At 46.3% G+C, this 15,812-nt stretch overlaps 3 protein-coding genes across 3 annotated transcripts; 1 reads left to right on the top strand and 2 right to left on the bottom strand.

Moving 5' to 3' along the window:
• The first annotated feature begins 6,202 nt into the window (after positions 1-6,202).
• Positions 6,203-9,952, top strand: CCR75_008466 (uncharacterized protein). The gene is made up of 2 exons (XM_067966518.1): positions 6,203-6,458; positions 6,517-9,952. Exons 1-2 carry the CDS (start codon positions 6,341-6,343, stop codon positions 8,154-8,156), a joined length of 1,758 nt encoding a protein of 585 aa, XP_067815673.1. The 5' UTR covers positions 6,203-6,340; the 3' UTR covers positions 8,157-9,952.
• Positions 8,379-9,962, bottom strand: CCR75_008467 (uncharacterized protein; the record flags this gene model as incomplete). The annotated part of the gene is made up of 1 exon (XM_067966519.1): positions 8,379-9,962. The coding sequence occupies one exon, from the start codon at positions 9,960-9,962 to the stop codon at positions 8,379-8,381; it is 1,584 nt and encodes a 527-aa protein (XP_067815672.1).
• Positions 9,963-10,121: 159 nt separating this feature from the next.
• Positions 10,122-14,401, bottom strand: CCR75_008468 (uncharacterized protein). Its single transcript, XM_067966520.1, has 5 exons — positions 12,425-14,401; positions 12,255-12,358; positions 11,026-12,171; positions 10,607-10,917; positions 10,122-10,541 (listed from the first exon to the last, which is right to left on the bottom strand). Exons 1-5 carry the CDS (start codon positions 12,503-12,505, stop codon positions 10,165-10,167), a joined length of 2,019 nt encoding a protein of 672 aa, XP_067815678.1. The 5' UTR covers positions 12,506-14,401; the 3' UTR covers positions 10,122-10,164.
• Between the last annotated feature and the right edge of the window lie 1,411 nt (positions 14,402-15,812).

The following is a 15,812-nucleotide window of genomic DNA, read 5'->3' as shown; positions in this document are numbered from 1 at the left end:
ATACGAGAAAGAACCTTGAGTATACAAGAGCGCATTTCCATCGTACGGGCGATACAACGGAGAAAGAGTAATGTTAGTGTCCGCAATATTTTGCGGTTCGCTCCCGAAAAAAAGCCCTAGTTGCCCTCTAAGGGCAACCTAACTCGTTGGTCTGGTGTGACCATCGATCGAACGTCCGATCTGGCCAGCAAAGCCGGAAAGTGTAGCGAAGCTACCTCACTCCTAAAGTCAAAGGAAGACTTTTAGACTCAGAGAGTCTCTTAGTTATATGGAACTAATGGGTCATATAACTCAGAGAGTCGTACAAGCTATAAAAGCTTGATGAATCCTAGTTCAAGAGATTCAGGTGTTCTTAAAGACAAGTGGCAACTAGTGTCCAAGAGTAATACCTTAGAAAGGCTTCTATATCTTACAGATCAACGCGCAAGCCTTATGAAGGCACTTTAAAAGCTTTGAGATCAAAAGAGGGACTGCAATTTAAAACCTTACCCTAGCTAATTTGAAATAGATTCCAGCCGCCAGATTTATATCTGGCCGCGACAACATTTGTTACCCATGATAAATGGGATTTAAGTGATTAACTATTCTAAAAAAATAGGATAAAAGGGTATATTACCATAAGGTTTATGTACCACAACAACGGTTCTTCAACCGATGTATGCCTCATTTCACCCTCCCCCATCAGACTGTTGACATCGAGTGACAACATTCGCTTCATTTCCTCTTTGAGGTTGGAACCCAAGCAGCTAAACGTTTGGTTGTGTTTTTCTTTTCTTTGTCCCATGACAATGAAGCGTGACTCACAGACTCTTAGCATCTTCCTCGATGTTGAGGGAATGGTGAGCTTTGAAAGTCACAATCCATCAGAGGCTGAAAAACAAGAGCGTCGCTCTTATACATCTCCCCTCCGGATGGACGTCGGCGGGCCCCGAATGCGTTCCCAGAACGTGGTGTCGCTGTTGTTTTAACTGCATTTAGCAGGACACAGGACCCTGAGTCCAACATCATTACGATTCTTCAGATATAGAGCAAGAGCGGGCAATCCCCATAGAGGAATAAGCTCGTCGTCAAGCTGCCGAGCTAGCGAAAGCTAACGTTCATAGTGAATACCGATTCACCCCGCTTAGTGCGGAAGAGTATCTCAAAGAGATCGCGAATCAAAGCTTGACCATCTGGACCTCCAGTGCCACGGCAAGACCCCCGAAGGAGATCGCTGCTTGCGACGCTCTTCATGAGTGATATCTTACGCCAAAGGTAATGACGTGAGGTCAGTATCTGACGCGCTTACGTGATCAAGCCCGTGGAGCTTCGATGACCTCAATGAGGGAAATTCCGATCTTTTTGTTTCCAAACAAAAACAAGTAAAAACGATGTCTCGTTTAAGAACTGGGTCCATCGGGCCGGCCGCCTCCGCAATATTTGATATATTAGAGGTCTGTAGATGTGGCTGATGTTCGTTTGGAACGGAAGCTTCGCTTCGATTTCGCCAAGCCAAAGGACAGTTAAGTTCGGCATTTATGCCACAAAACGAATAAAGGTCTAGCCGTTATTTCAGTGCTTCGGTTGACCGTGCAACCATAAATCGAAGCCGCGCTGAGGCTATAGATGCACCCAATCTTATGTCTAGTGGTGGAAAGCGTCGTTTGATGCGAGTTGACCCTGAGCTTGGCGCTCAAAAACGTCAACGGCGTACGGGCAATCTTGCCGACGAGGTACCTCGAACTCCCAAGAGTTTTCAGAAGAGGGATACCCTAGCCACTTCACCAGATACCGGTATTGGCCCTAAAGACGACGTCACTTTAAAGATTCTCCACATGAAACTGAAGGTTCCCCCGCGCATCAAGCAGCGCGAGAGGGGGGCCGAAATTTCGGCGGAACCTTCTGATGCTCTAAAGCACGAGATGCAACTTCTTCATGAGGTCCTTGCTCGGGTTGTGAGCTCATTTGAGGCGATTCGGGACCGTCTTACAACGCTGGAGCGTCAGTAGCCTCGTTAAGAGGGCCAGCTGGACATCCTAGTGAGGATGCAGCAATATGCGGCACGACCGCCTGTCTCGGCGCAAGCGCCTTAAAGTTCACGTGGGAATTGTCCCGATATGGCTTAAGCAAGCCAACGTAGAACACTTGGTGTGTACGCAGCTTGCTAGGAACGTTTAGCGTGTAAGCTAGGCCCATGTTGGCCACGACCGTAAATGGACTAATAAAGCGCTGGCGCAATTGGGTCTAAAAGACCGCGGAAACCAAGTTTGTAGGTAGATTTTATCGTAAAAAAAAAATCTGTCTCCGACCACATAAGAACTAACACAGCTATTTCCTTTGGCATCTGCTTATTCTTTTTGTCTGTCTTGGCTATCAGCCATGGTGTCCCTTACATGTCTTAAGAAATAAATTGCGTCGCGATGAACTCGCTGAATTGTTTCCGAGCGGTAACAGGGATGATATAAGCAAGCCTATCGGCTAATTCACCCATCCTAAGCCCTGGGCCACGCAGTGGTATCGTTAAACGAACGCGTAGGTGGGTGAGACCGTTGCCATAGAACGGAGTATAGTCTGTAGAGCCATGAACAGCGTTATTTAGCGCATATTCCACCACTGGGAGCATTGAGTTCCAGCGCTTTGGTGTCTGAGCACTCAGACTGCGCAACGTCTTTAATGACGCAATTGACACGTTCAGTTTGACCATCGGTCTGCGGATGGTCCGCGGTGGACATGTCCAATCTGGTGCCAAGCACTTAAAAAATTGATTTCCAAAATTTACCCGTGAAACAGGGGTCCCGATCAGAGACAATTGCCACTGGCAAACCGTGTTGTTTAAACACGCGATCGATGAACAGCCTTGCTGTACCTTCAGTATCAATAGTTTCCGGCAGAGCCTCTAAGTGACCCAATTGGTCAACAAAGACCAGTATGGCGGAGTAACCAGCCGAATATTTCGGTAGACCGAAAACAAAATCCATACTAATGGACTCCGAACACCCTATGGGTACGAACAGACTTGCCAGTGGCGCAGCATCATGCACCGATCGCTTAACCCGAGGGTAAGTTTCGCATGTGCGAATGTATTTGCTGACTCATTTATAAAGTTAGGACCACCAATAAATCTGGCATGTAGAGCAGATCACCACCAAGGACAGTATCATGTGCATCATAGAGGATTCAGTACTTCAAGTTCTCATCATGAGGAATAATGACGCGAAGGATCCACAGCGTCCATGCAATAAAGCAACAGGTCGTTACTAATGGAAAATCGATGTAACCTTGCACGCAAACGTGCCGACAATTCAGAGCCTGATTCAGTGCTTTTTAGAGCTCATAGCAGAGCTACACGCTGCTCATCCTGGGCGTAAGCCGAACGGATTAATTCAGTAATAGGCGACATTATAGTCGTTAAATGAGAGAGCTCATAATCCGGCCTGCGTGATAACGCATCGGCCAAAGCATTCTGCTTGCTAGGCTTTTACTGCTAGCGACTTATCCGAGATTGTGGTCATTTGACCTATGATTAAGTTAAACTCATCCTCCCTTCTGGTCGAAGCTGTCATGAATGACACAAATGCTGCACTTAGTGCGTGAAGTGGGTCATAGATCCTTAAAGATCCTACGTATCCCTTTTACCCTTGTTTAAGGAGTTTCAAGATGTGGTATGTATCAATTCACAGCCTGTTTTACCTCCCGATAGAGGTGTCCGCCATTAAATTGACTTGGTTCCGGGAACCAAATACTGTCTCACACGACAGTGGCCTTTACCAAAGGAACAGTGTGACGTCATTGACGATTTCTTCCTTTCTAAGCTTGAGGCTGTAATGGTACGAGAGAGCAAATCTCCCCATTCGACACCGACATTTTTGTCAAAAAGCCAAATGGTAAATGGCGCCTTGTGGATGCTTATAATAAGCTTAATACTGCCACAATACCAGCACAAACCCCCATTCCTAGAGAGGTTGTTCTTCAAAACAATATGGTGGGATGTACAATGTACAGTGCACTTGACTTAGTCGATGGTTACTACTAACTGCTCATGCGAGCTAGCGATATCCGCTTACAGCGTTTAGCACCCCAAGCAGTATGATATGGGAGTAGTTGGTTATGCCACAAGGGCTTTCCAACGCCCCGGCAACAATTACTCGTCTAGTGACGCGACTGTTCCGCCCTCATCGAGGTTATGCACAGACTTATTTTAATAACATTTTTGTCCATAGTCGTGCGGAGCAGGATCGGTCGGATATGGAAAGCCATTTAGACCATTTGCGAGCAGCGCTCGCACAGATAAAGGATATGCCAATGAGGGGGGACGCGAAGCGTTTATAAACTCACAAAGTGATACGTTACTCGTATCACGAAGCGTTTATAAGCTCACAAAGTGGTACGTTACTCGTATCACTTTGTGAATTTATAAACGCTTCGCGTCCCCCCTGTCTTGAAGAAGAGACAAACGCGTCTTAAAGACCGGGACATTCACGTCCTCATATTTTCCAGCCTGTATTGGTTCGATACCAAAGATGGTGTCTAATTCGACATCTGACAAGGAGTAAGGCAACTCAACTTTCTTGTTCAGCAACCGTTTACGTGTCGCTTCACGGGCTATCAAAGCTATTCACTCGAAATGCCCTGGCGAACCGCCAATAGTGTCACTAGTGACACTCAGTATGGTGCCACCTCGGCCGACCATACTCGGTGGACTTAGACGTGCCACTTCACGTAATTCAGGGATATTGCACTCTTAATGACTCGGCCTTAGGCCTACAATGCTTCAAGCATTCAGTGAATCGTTATTACAACGAGTCTCACTCGACGGAGTAAGTGCCGTCCCACCCCCTTTTTCTGAGTCGAAATCAAAATTTATGTTTACAACATTGGAATTTATTAACTTAGACATTTCAATGTCTTAACACTGACAAACTCACTCAATGATCCGCGCCAATAGCGCTTCTTTGTTGCCTAGCAAAGGTGGTTTATGACTTTCAAAACTTTGCTAGGAATATTGCGCGTGGCGCCTAAGGTGTTACACATCCAATCGATCCATGGCTCATGGCATTCAAGCCAGGTCATACAAAGGAAGAGATAAAATCTCAAACCCAAATCAAGGACGAGACAGCGTTCTTTACTGTCAAAGTCCAGAAACTTCATACCTCAGTTCATCGAAATTTTAAAAACAGTGACACGAGTCCCAGTCGCTAACGAACACTGATTGTATCACTTTCATGCGCTTTAGGCGCCTGAACGATTTGTTGATTTTCTTCAAGAAAAAGACGTCGAGCATCATTGCAAGATGCTCTTGAGTAAATTAAAGTTGACCATGGCTTATCGAAGCCCTTCACAGTCGCTTACGCGACTAACAAGCCAGGCTTGTACTCACACCCCGTGCCATTACGCACCGAGCGAATTGGGGCTAAGTCCTATTTACGCTCACCTCCTAGAGGTTTAACAAAGTCTAGGTCTCCCCCAGTAGGGCACCTCGCACCTACTGGGTATCGACATTTTCCCGCACCGTACCTGATTTCTGGTATGGGTCTGGATTAGTATAGTACTGCCCGAGAAAACTTGTACTTGTATTGTCTGCGCCGGGAATATGTAGTAAGAAATGATGTTCGTATCAGTCACCTTTTCATTACTTTCATGAATGAATATGGCAAAGCTCGCGCTTGGCTGCATGCGATAATAAAAATTTAAAAATATCATTTTTTACATGCCTGTTAAGAGAAGGGAAGGAACGTGTCTAAATTAAAATTGCAGCATTCTTCTTTAAGTTCCAAAATATAATTTGCTTTTACATTTTTAAAGATTTCAACTTTACACAATGGATTAAAGATTCAGCATCGCAATTCCGAAAAATTACTTATGAGAGGCCCTCAATTTGTCCTCACAGTTTTAAGTTGCAGTCATCTTTTATAAACTATTTGCGAGATGTACAAATTCCATTTTCTCAGCTCATATGCTGTTCTGACAATCATGGAGTTAATGTTGCCGCCCTTGTCACGATAGTAGTATTAATTATCTGAATGATACGGCCGGGCTGAAACAGCTCACATTTGACAATGTAATAGCACGTATAATTGCACTTTCTAGCACATTGCGTGTAGCACTCATCCTCCTAGGCAAGTACTCTTTGTGCATAGTCCTCGGACAATTTGCGAATCATTGTCAAACTAACGTATTAAAAGTTTGAAGGTTGTCAGAGAGTTTTCTGCTCGAGAAAGTGAACATAAAAGCGGTTTTTTATGTGCAAATACACGGGTGGTCTGTTTCCCACCCGACATTTCTAACTCTGTCCGACTTGCCCCTCTCGCTCCGAATTCGACGGCCTTCCCCTATTAGGAAGAAATCCCGCCAGCAGCTGCAAATGAAGGACGATGGCAACATCGACGTCGACGTCGAGTTCTCGCCGCCTTGGAAGGCATTCAAATCCTCGGCGCTTAGCAACACCAAGATAGGCGGCCAGCGCGCGGCTCCGCCCGACCGTAAGTTGGCTGTATCGTCTCCTGGTCGGCCGCCTTTTGACTAATATCAAAAATTTAGTGAATCGCTACGCTAGTGTAGCCGCCCCGTACGGTCCGGCGGACCCCGTGGCCAGCACTTATTTTCAGGTCGTTATTAGCAAAGCCAAGGCCCCAATCGTATGCGGCGATGCTGGGCCTGTAAAAGGGAAAGCAATTTATGCCAACCAAAACCTTCCTAAAGCCACTCGCATCTGGACTGAGTCGCCTCTTGTGGCCATGCAGCATGAGCTCAATCAGCGCCGCTTGCCATGTTGCCAATTCTGCTACTTACCGCTACTCGGCGATGCTTACCGGCAGTGGCACGATATTGTCACTCGCTACAATCAGAACCTAAAGGAAACATCCCCAGGCGACAAGTCGACAAAGCCAGTAAAAGCAAACGCGTTAGAAGAGGCGCTGAAGCTACTGCACATTTCGTCACAGAGCTGCGGGATGGCTGGACCTGGGGCCAAGTGTGCGTGCGGGGAAATCTATTGCTCCAAGCTCTGTCAAATGCGTGCACTGCATGAATACCACGCTATTCTCTGCCCACGTTCCAATATGTGCTCCGCCATGGGAGAGTTTTTAAACCATACACGCCATACAAATGACATTTTTGTACTGGCAGCCAAAGTCATTGCCCGGGTCTTATCGCGGTTTCTCGTGTGGCGTGATGTTATTAAGGCTCGTGAACCCATTGATATGTTTTATAAGAAACCATGGTGGGAAGTCGTCATGATCGAACACGGCGAAGAGGAGTCATCGCACAGCAATCCTTTGAATAGTGATACAACGACGGTCGGCCACCAGATCAATTTCGATAGTAGGACTAGCACGTGGACCGATGACAGGTCGCCCACGGATGTTAAAGACGTCGACGAGACGAATTGTTCAAACGCCACGACGCAGCAAATTAAGGATTCTCACTGGTCTGTCGTGTCGACCCAAGCCCAGTGTTTACAAGAAGTCTTGACTATCACGCACCAGTTGCTAGTTGATGCTTTGGAGTGTAACCTCGTGCGTCTGGAGCGGGAAGGGCAGCTCCGAAGTGTGACAGTAGAAGAAATCTGGCGCAGCTGTTCGAGTGTACTGAGTTTTGAGTTTTTTACGGCCCAGATCGGTCTCTTCGAGATGAACAACATTAGTATGGAGGTCGATCATCCCTTCCGTGCGTTGATTGACATCTTAGATCCTGATGTACAGAACGATGTGGTTGCGAGTGACTCGGACCATAGTGAAGGGCACATTCTGTCGCCTCGATTGCAGCCTCAGCTGACTGCAGAAAACCATTGTGTGCTCAGTAGTGTGCGGCGTGTTTTGGAATGGGAAAAGGAGCGACTGCAGCAAATTGGCACCGAATCAAACAAGCTTAATCAATTAGTTGCATCGCTTGGGTTTCCAAGTGTTGAGGGCACGGCACTCTTTCCAATTATTTGCACCATGAACCACAGTTGTGACCCGAATTGTACGGTCATGTATACTCAAAATGGCAACGGCCACGTAGTAGCCATTCGAGATATCCAACAGGGCGAAGAATTGTGCATTTGCTACATCGACATTGACATGGATGTGCAAATGCGTGAGGCGAATTTGCGCGAGTATAAGTTCAAGTGCTTTTGCTCTCGATGTGTTCAGGAACGCCAGCAATTGGAGCAGCAGCCGCCCCATCAAATCATGTAAATATCGTAGTGAAATAGCAACTTAACACACGTCCTTGACGTAGCAAGAACATATAATAGTGGTAACGAAGGACTGGACTTAGGAAGTATTAGGAATACGTACAAACATTATGTCTTAGTGACGATTTCATTCGCGTCCAGAAGAAACAGTAAATTGCTTCAATGAGTCGCCGTGCCTCGTACTGATAAATAAAGCCTTTGAAGTTGTTTAAAACGCTAGATGCTATAGATGATACGTTGCAGCTTCACCAGAGATTCCGTTAAACACGTACGTATGGTTCAATGGCTCAAATTGATGGGTTATGAGCTTGATGGCCTCCTGTGCAGCAATCCCGCCCATTAGAGCAGCAATGTTGTGCAGCTCGACCTGGCACGACCGGGTCATCTCGAGTGCGTGATTGTCCGTGATCCAATCGGCCACGTCGGTACCCGCAGCCAATTTCTTGGCCTTAAGCACGAGCCACGTGCCATCTTGAATTGTCGCCGCATCTTCCGAGCCAGGATACCGAGCAAACTCCGACACAAAAGCAGCCACTGCACGAAGCATGACGTACCAGATCAACGGAGATTGCTCCTTGTTCTCGTCTTCCAGATCGACGCTGGACAAATCGATGCGCTGATACTCTTCCGCAATTGTTCGCGTCTCGAGCATGCCAATGTTTGGAGCGTTCTTACAGAAAGCCACGACGTCGTCGAATGAAATGCAGTCTTCAGGCAGCTTCAAATCTCGCAAGTGGCTGCGTAGAATCTCGTGGACTTTGCGAGCATCCTCATTCCCCTTGTTTACATAAAGCTCTTGCAAAGCCACATACGATTCCGTAGAAGCCGTCATGTCAGGAACGACACCTGTGACTGGTAAAAGGCCTTCATTCTGCTTGACAAACTCGGCTAGGGCGTGAGCTTGGAGCCAAAAGTTTTTAGTATCTTTCATCTTGTCTAAGGCCTCTAGCGAAAGAGTGTGGGACGCTGCTGCATTGCAGACTACGACAACTTCGTCCGGAACCTCAGGACGTGTGTAGACCTTGTACGCATTCTCAATGGCTTCCAAGAAATTCATTTCATGGCCAATAGGACCCCACGCCATTCCCTGAAGCATCGATTTAAACGTCTCTTTCTCTTCAAACGTAGTGGGAGCTTTGCCACCATGTCCGTCCTTCCATCTTGAAATGGCTTGGAGCAGTAGCACAACAAATGGCACATGTGCATGCTCAATACTTGATAGCGACGGTAAGTTGAACGATTCAGCAAATTGTGTAAGAGCTGGAAACGGCGTCGAGAGTCTCAAGTCTTGCCGTGGTGGATCCATTTTGGCGTCTAGAATGGTGTGCTGAACCACCTGAAGCCTGAGGGAGCCCAGAAACCCGTACGATGTCACTAAAAGGAGTGGGATCTTTTTGATCAAGCACAATCCAGCTAATTGAATCGTCAGAGCCTCGTCCAGCTGCGTAGCTATCACAAGATTGAATTGGTCCAAGTATTGGGGATCGTCCTGTAGCACCTGACTTGCGCTGGCGTGCCGACCCTCGCCGGCTACATCTTCATTCATTTCGAGCAGATACTTGGCTACAGTCTTGGACCTTGATTGACCCACAGTGTCCGCCGTCACAAAGAAATTGTTTGTCGCGTCGGCTAGTGTTACCGTGGCGTCGTCCAAGATTGAGAATCGACCAATGCCGGGTAATACCAGATTCTTAAGCGCTTCAGCGGCTGTGGCGCAGGAGCCGACAAGAAGGACGCTCGTGTTCGCTAGACGCTGCTGGCCCTCGGCACCCCACAGACGCAGCTGGCGGTCGTACTTGTCGCCCATGTATAAAAATCTCAAAAGTCTAAATTTTAATAAACAATTGTGATGTGAATGTTATATAAGTGGAAAGCTGTCGACGGATAATGACGCGAGATGACAGAGAAAACAAGTTTATTGTGACAACAAAACTAATGTTGTTTTAAAACAACAAAAACTAGCCTTTCTAACCAGTAGGAATTTACCCCCTCATCAAAATTAAGTGAACTTAGCAAGCTGAGTAACCCGGAAGGGTTGATCGCGGAGCAAAGGCAAACATTCCTGGCTGATACGACTCAACGTGCGTAGCCATCTGCGCAATGGAGCAGCATCCACAGAAAAGGCTAAAAGCAAAATCTTCGGCGTGCGACCCAGGAAGGCTAAAGAGTGTGCGGATACGCCAGCGTAGTCGTGTCATGCAGAGGACCGAAATCATTGCGCAAAGCCAAAAGAGGAAATTGAAAAAATCAATTCGTGTCATCACCGCAGTAAGCGCCACCACGTAGAGGGCACAGAAGATAATAAGCACGTGATAAAATGGCATCAGTCCAAGACGAGTCACCATCTGAGCGACCACAAGACCGGGACAGCAGCACGACATGATACCTGAGCAAATGCGGCAACAAACCGTCAGAAGCTGGTCAACAGAGGAAGAGATTGAAAACGCGTACCATTTGGTACAATTGATTCTGTAAAACCGAAGAGCCCTGTCTTCCAGCGGCCCGTCAAGATGCCATTCGAGTCGACGCCCTGCACGCTTTTGTCTCCATCAGCAATGCTGTACGCCATATCGGCGGACTTATTAAGCGATTCAAAATGCATCTTAGCTTCTTGCACCTCAAGGTATAATCGCTTTTGATTGCAGTGGGAGAAAAAGGAACGAGATAGAGTGGAGCTTTTCTCGAGTTCTGGCTGGACATTACCTCCACGCTCTGATCCCGCGCTATTAATACCATGATTTTTTTCTATCTTGGTAGTAACGCTATATTCTACAATTTAAATTTGAAACAAATCGGATGTTTGCACCAGAAGTCGTACTTTTCGTTTGTAAAAGTCATGCAAAAATCGTCTCTATTTCGTGAACACAGACCTCACCTTCCGGGAACTATTTGGTCCAGATGACTCCGCTTCGCTGTCAGTAACATCATTCTCGTTGCGAAAAATATTCATGTCTTCATCAAAATCTCCATTAACGGCGCCCAGTAGTTCACCTGATTCCAAGTCTACAGCCACATGCATGTAGTGCGTCTCATTCATCTTGTTTTCCATCATGTGCAGTTTGCGGCGCAATTGGATGAAGCTACTCACGAGAACGATCGAGATGAGGACTGATGGAACCACAACATGATAGACAATCCAATTAGCAGCTTTAACTTGTTCTGGTACCAGCGTCATCAATACGAAGAGCTGCGTAACATAAATAGTATGCACCAGGACAGCCGGAAAGATTACTCGGATCTTCGTACACCAGCGCCCAAGATCTTTCTTTGCAGCGTTGGCACCTGAAAATTCACTGCTACCGTGGCGATGAGCTAAAAGCCTTTCTGCCATACGCACGCCGGTGATGCCTCCGCAAATACAATGCAGTGGCGCGTTTGAGAGACTACGCAATATTGCAATTTTTATTTGATCGTGAAATGTTGATGCAAATAGAGCAACTAAGGTGTTTTCCATGAATGAGAACCCCAGTGCCCCTGCCATCACGGCAAGGAACACAACAAACGCGTGATTGGCGTGTGGCCTGCGATAAAAGAGTAATCGACTCGGATGGCACATCATTCCTTGAAGCGCACCGTGGCGTTGCTGCCGTTGCTTGAGCACGGAAAATGCCGGCTTTGATTCGCTATTGGTGGAACAGTAGCGACAAATTTGACGCTTCCAGCAGCTTCCCTTGGAAATTTCATAGCAGCAACTTCCCTGGACAATCCAGTACTTCAAATACTCTTCAACGAACGCCTTGACGATAAAATACGTGGCAAATACTATTGTAAAATAGCCGACAGGTTTGTCGATGCTTAGATTAAATATTGCAGTCCCCAGCTTTAAGCCAGTTACCAATTCTGGCCGACCATTAGCGGAATGCTTCTGTCCTTCATTCTCGACGGAATTCCAGTTATTTGAAGCGCTTATTGAGACCAGTATCAGGAACATAAGCAGCTGAGACAGAAGTGCCAACACCCAAAACACTAAAGCACCGCCTAAAAATATTTGAAAGATCTGCTCAATCTCGCGATCTCTGCATCAGCAAAGACAGCAGAAATGTTATGTTAGCACCGGTCTTTGCATTGCTAATCACTTAATTATCGCATAAGATCTTACGTGGCGCCGTGGTGTTGTTGTTGACGCGATACCCATCGAAAAAAAATGAATACGGGTAGGAAAAGCACAGCCAGGACTGGAAGCACTTGAATTTGGCCGATTATCTATGAATAGATTACATGTTTAATAAGGTGGTGAGGTACAATAATGCAGTATCATGGTAAACGTACTCCAAGACAGGAGACTATGCATATCAGAGCGACAACAAATTGTCGACGACTATAACGCTGAAGCTTCGCCAGCAGCGGCATCGCGTCCACGCGTCTTAACGGGTATACGGTTGAGAATGAAGTTTAATTTGTACATCAAGTATAATTCTAAAATGCTGTTCGAGAGGTTACCTGTCATCTAAGGTGACGTTTTTATATATTTTAATCCTAATTTTTCGCTTTTTCGCAACCTGACTCGTCAGCTGTGCAGAGTTGGCAGATTTGCGACAGGAACAAGCGCTTGCAGCCAAACTCGGAGGCGGCACATAGAGGGCTGTTTTCATAACACGGTGGGTTGAGGGCTGCAAGCTCATCTATCGTAGGAAGCTTCCGCATGGTGCCACCGTCGACCGTTGAACAATTCGCTGACACTTGCTTTTCATATGCAGTCATGAGCTTCGCAATGCGCTCCGAATTGGCCTTAGGATCACCTGGTTTTTTCCAGAAATCGAGTCCATCGACGAATGTTACAACGGAGGACTTGACGGCAACGTTGAATTCGACACCCCCTGCCATGCAAAACTCACTATAGTCCGCATAAGGCTTTCCTGTGGCTGGGTTGAGCATTAATGTGATCCCAACGACATCGTCAAGCAGAATGTAGCCTAGAATTTCATACGAAAACGTGCAGGTCTCTCCATCCGGCTCCTTCCCAAATGGGCACATCCCACCCGCATATTTCTTTCGACAAGCCTCCGTCTTGTTGGACCAGAGCTTTTCAGGGCAGCTATTCGGATAGGAGAACCAGTAATTGTGCGGGTATGGGGCGATTGGATCTTCGTCGAGGAGTGTTCCGCCGATACAAAAGCCCAGGTCAGGCTCGCCATTGGCACCAATATATTGGTTGCACGTGCTCGGAAAAACTCCGTCCTTTACAGGACCACATTGGCCGCCATCCATTGGATTGAAAGGGCAGTTCTCGATGGCGTATTTACGCTCATCCGTTGCATTTACGTAATATTCCATCGCTGCAGTAGGCTGCACGATCGTCGTTTGGTAGAATAAAATATGCCGGACATTGTTCTTGCGCTCGCAAGAATTGACAACGGAAGCATTGATGCATTCGGCTTGCACGTACTTTAGCGCTCCTTCCACAGCCGCAATGTTTACAGTGTCCACTGCGGCACGATAATTATCGTCAAATGAGTCAAAATAAGCCGATGCAAAGCGTTGATGCTCGGCATTCCACTTGGGCTTGTCACCCTGGACTCGCACGCCCAATCGCGTCACTTTGGTAAAGGTTTTGGGCTTTAATGATGTAATGGATAAAGTGGCGTGGATGTCTCTAGACGCTTCTTCAGAAGTATCGTAGCTGTCCTCAACACTCTCGTCAGACTGTCTCGTTTCAGAATACGCATCAATGCAAGGCTCGCCATTGACGTCTGGCGCGCCAGAGTCTGAAGGCGGGGTAGCTGGTGAGAGACTCTGAAAGTTGTAGCTACTTTTTAAAGCCGCGGCATTCAATTCAGTAGCGCAGATCGCGCGTCTAGCTGTCACAGAGGTCTTGATAATGGCAAACGCCAAGCAAATGGCATTACCCAGCGAGAAAACTCTCATCTTGACGATTTTTAAGGTGAGTACAAGAATGAAAAGAATCCCAATGGGCAGATCAGCCAGGGGAATAGCAACCCATCCGGCGCGGCTGTGGGACAATGTAAAAAGATGTGCAAGTTCGATCGGGCTCTTTGATACCGGTACTTGTTTGAATCCATGTGTTGCACTTATCCGGTCGTGCTGGCAATGATGGAAGCTCTCCGATGAAATGGAAGACTCGTTTGGCCTCCTGAATGTAGAATACGATCACATGGAAAACCTTTAATCTAGTTCGTGCTCTCTAGAGCGACGCTCACGTTTTTATCCTTACAATGGCGCTTTTCACAATAAATTTCTGGCAACTTTCTCAACAGTTCATTGAATAGCATTATTGGAAGTTGACGTTTAGCGATTTGTCACAATATAAAGCAAATTTTGTGACGTCACTCGATTGCAACAAGATTAGTCACGCACATTGGTTTGCTTCCAATTTTAAGTAATACGACGGAATTTAATAAAGTACTCATATGCGATTTCGGGTCTAGTGTCACGCAGTTAATATTGTGTGATACACACCCTAGATATATCCCTCACTGTTGATATCGGTAATAACAGTAGGATCAATTTACAGCATAATTTGGCGAGATATTTTAAATATAAAACCTGTATTAAATTCCGTTCACCTTTTAATCTACGGGAATCTAGAAGTTGGGGAGTGAAAAAGAAAACAACTACAGTATGGGGGTGGGGGCTTTGTCCATTACGAGAGATGCTTGGTTATTGATTGTCAAATTTACATGAACCTTTATGCGGAAATTACCTCGAGCACTACTCGGCATACCCATGTTTTCTATGGCCGCTTCAGCCCTTGCAATGTACTCCGCTTTTGTAACGGGGCACTGCGACTTGAACAGCTTCAGTATAAGTCCACTTCGCACTGCTTCAGTTGCGAGTGGTGTAACGGGGCACTACGACTTGTACTGCTTCAGTACAAGTCCACTTCGCACTGCTTCAGTTGCGAGTGGTGCCCTACGTTATTTCACGTACACTGTACGTGCAGAGGAAGACTTCTCTTAAGGTAATTAGCTTAAGTGGGTAAAATGAAAACTGTACTAAATATAATTAAGTGTCTCTTGTTCTATCTTTGTGAATGCGAACTTAATTATAATCTAATACTAAACATGTAAATGGATTCTTATCTATATCTTATCTGTAACTCTCTCTTTGATAACTCCTACAGCTGATTAGTCTGCGGAATAAATAGGTATAAATGGTCTATCCCTATTTATGGATAAGAATTCTAAATATTACTATAGAAAGTAATATCCTCCAAATATTATCTACCTTTTAGATAATACATTAATTAACAACCTTTAAGTGTTAATTTCATGTAACGATACACCCCGTTACATCACCCCTCCCTTAAACGACAATATTTCTGAGTGTCATTGGATGGAGTGGTCGCTATGTGACCACTTGTTTTTTAAAACGATGTTGATTGGTCAGATCCATCATTTTGGATTCCATCGCATAGAGAATCAACTCATGCGGGGTGACGATAGTGCTGCGCCTTCGGCTGCGGTTCGTGCAGCCGCAGGTGACGCACTGCTATCTCTTGCGGCAGACGGAACGTCTGCCGTAGTGTCTTCCACCCGCACAACGCTAGATGTTGCGAGTGCACGTGGTAATTCACCACGTGAATACGACCCCTCTTTGGAGGTCTACTACGAATGCGAGTCGGATGAAATGGCCGACTGGGGAGAATGGAACAGTCGCCTGATAGACGTCAGGCGACTATGAGCCTTCGAATGAGAGG

This window comes from Bremia lactucae, linkage group LG8 (assembly GCF_004359215.1).
Source record: "Bremia lactucae strain SF5 linkage group LG8, whole genome shotgun sequence".
Classification (NCBI taxonomy): Eukaryota; Oomycota; class Peronosporomycetes; order Peronosporales; family Peronosporaceae; genus Bremia; species Bremia lactucae.
The sequence above is the reverse complement of the archived record's forward strand: the minus strand, read 5'-3'. Positions and strand labels throughout refer to the sequence as shown.

What these genes read in the sequence shown, in the direction of transcription:
- CCR75_008466 (XM_067966518.1), top strand. Translation starts at nt 6,341, where the DNA reads ATGAAGGACGATGGCAACATCGACGTCGACGTCGAGTTCTCGCCGCCT. An exon ending in GCGCGCGGCTCCGCCCGACC is followed by an intron (nt 6,459 to 6,516) that starts GTAAGTTGGCTG and finishes TCAAAAATTTAG; the next exon opens with TGAATCGCTACGCTAGTGTA.
- CCR75_008468 (XM_067966520.1), bottom strand. Translation starts at nt 12,505, where the DNA reads ATGCCGCTGCTGGCGAAGCTTCAGCGTTATAGTCGTCGACAATTTGTT. An exon ending in AATAGTTCCCGGAAGGTGAG is followed by an intron (nt 10,918 to 11,025) that starts GTCTGTGTTCAC and finishes TGTAGAATATAG; the next exon opens with CGTTACTACCAAGATAGAAA. An exon ending in AGAATCAATTGTACCAAATG is followed by an intron (nt 10,542 to 10,606) that starts GTACGCGTTTTC and finishes GCATTTGCTCAG; the next exon opens with GTATCATGTCGTGCTGCTGT.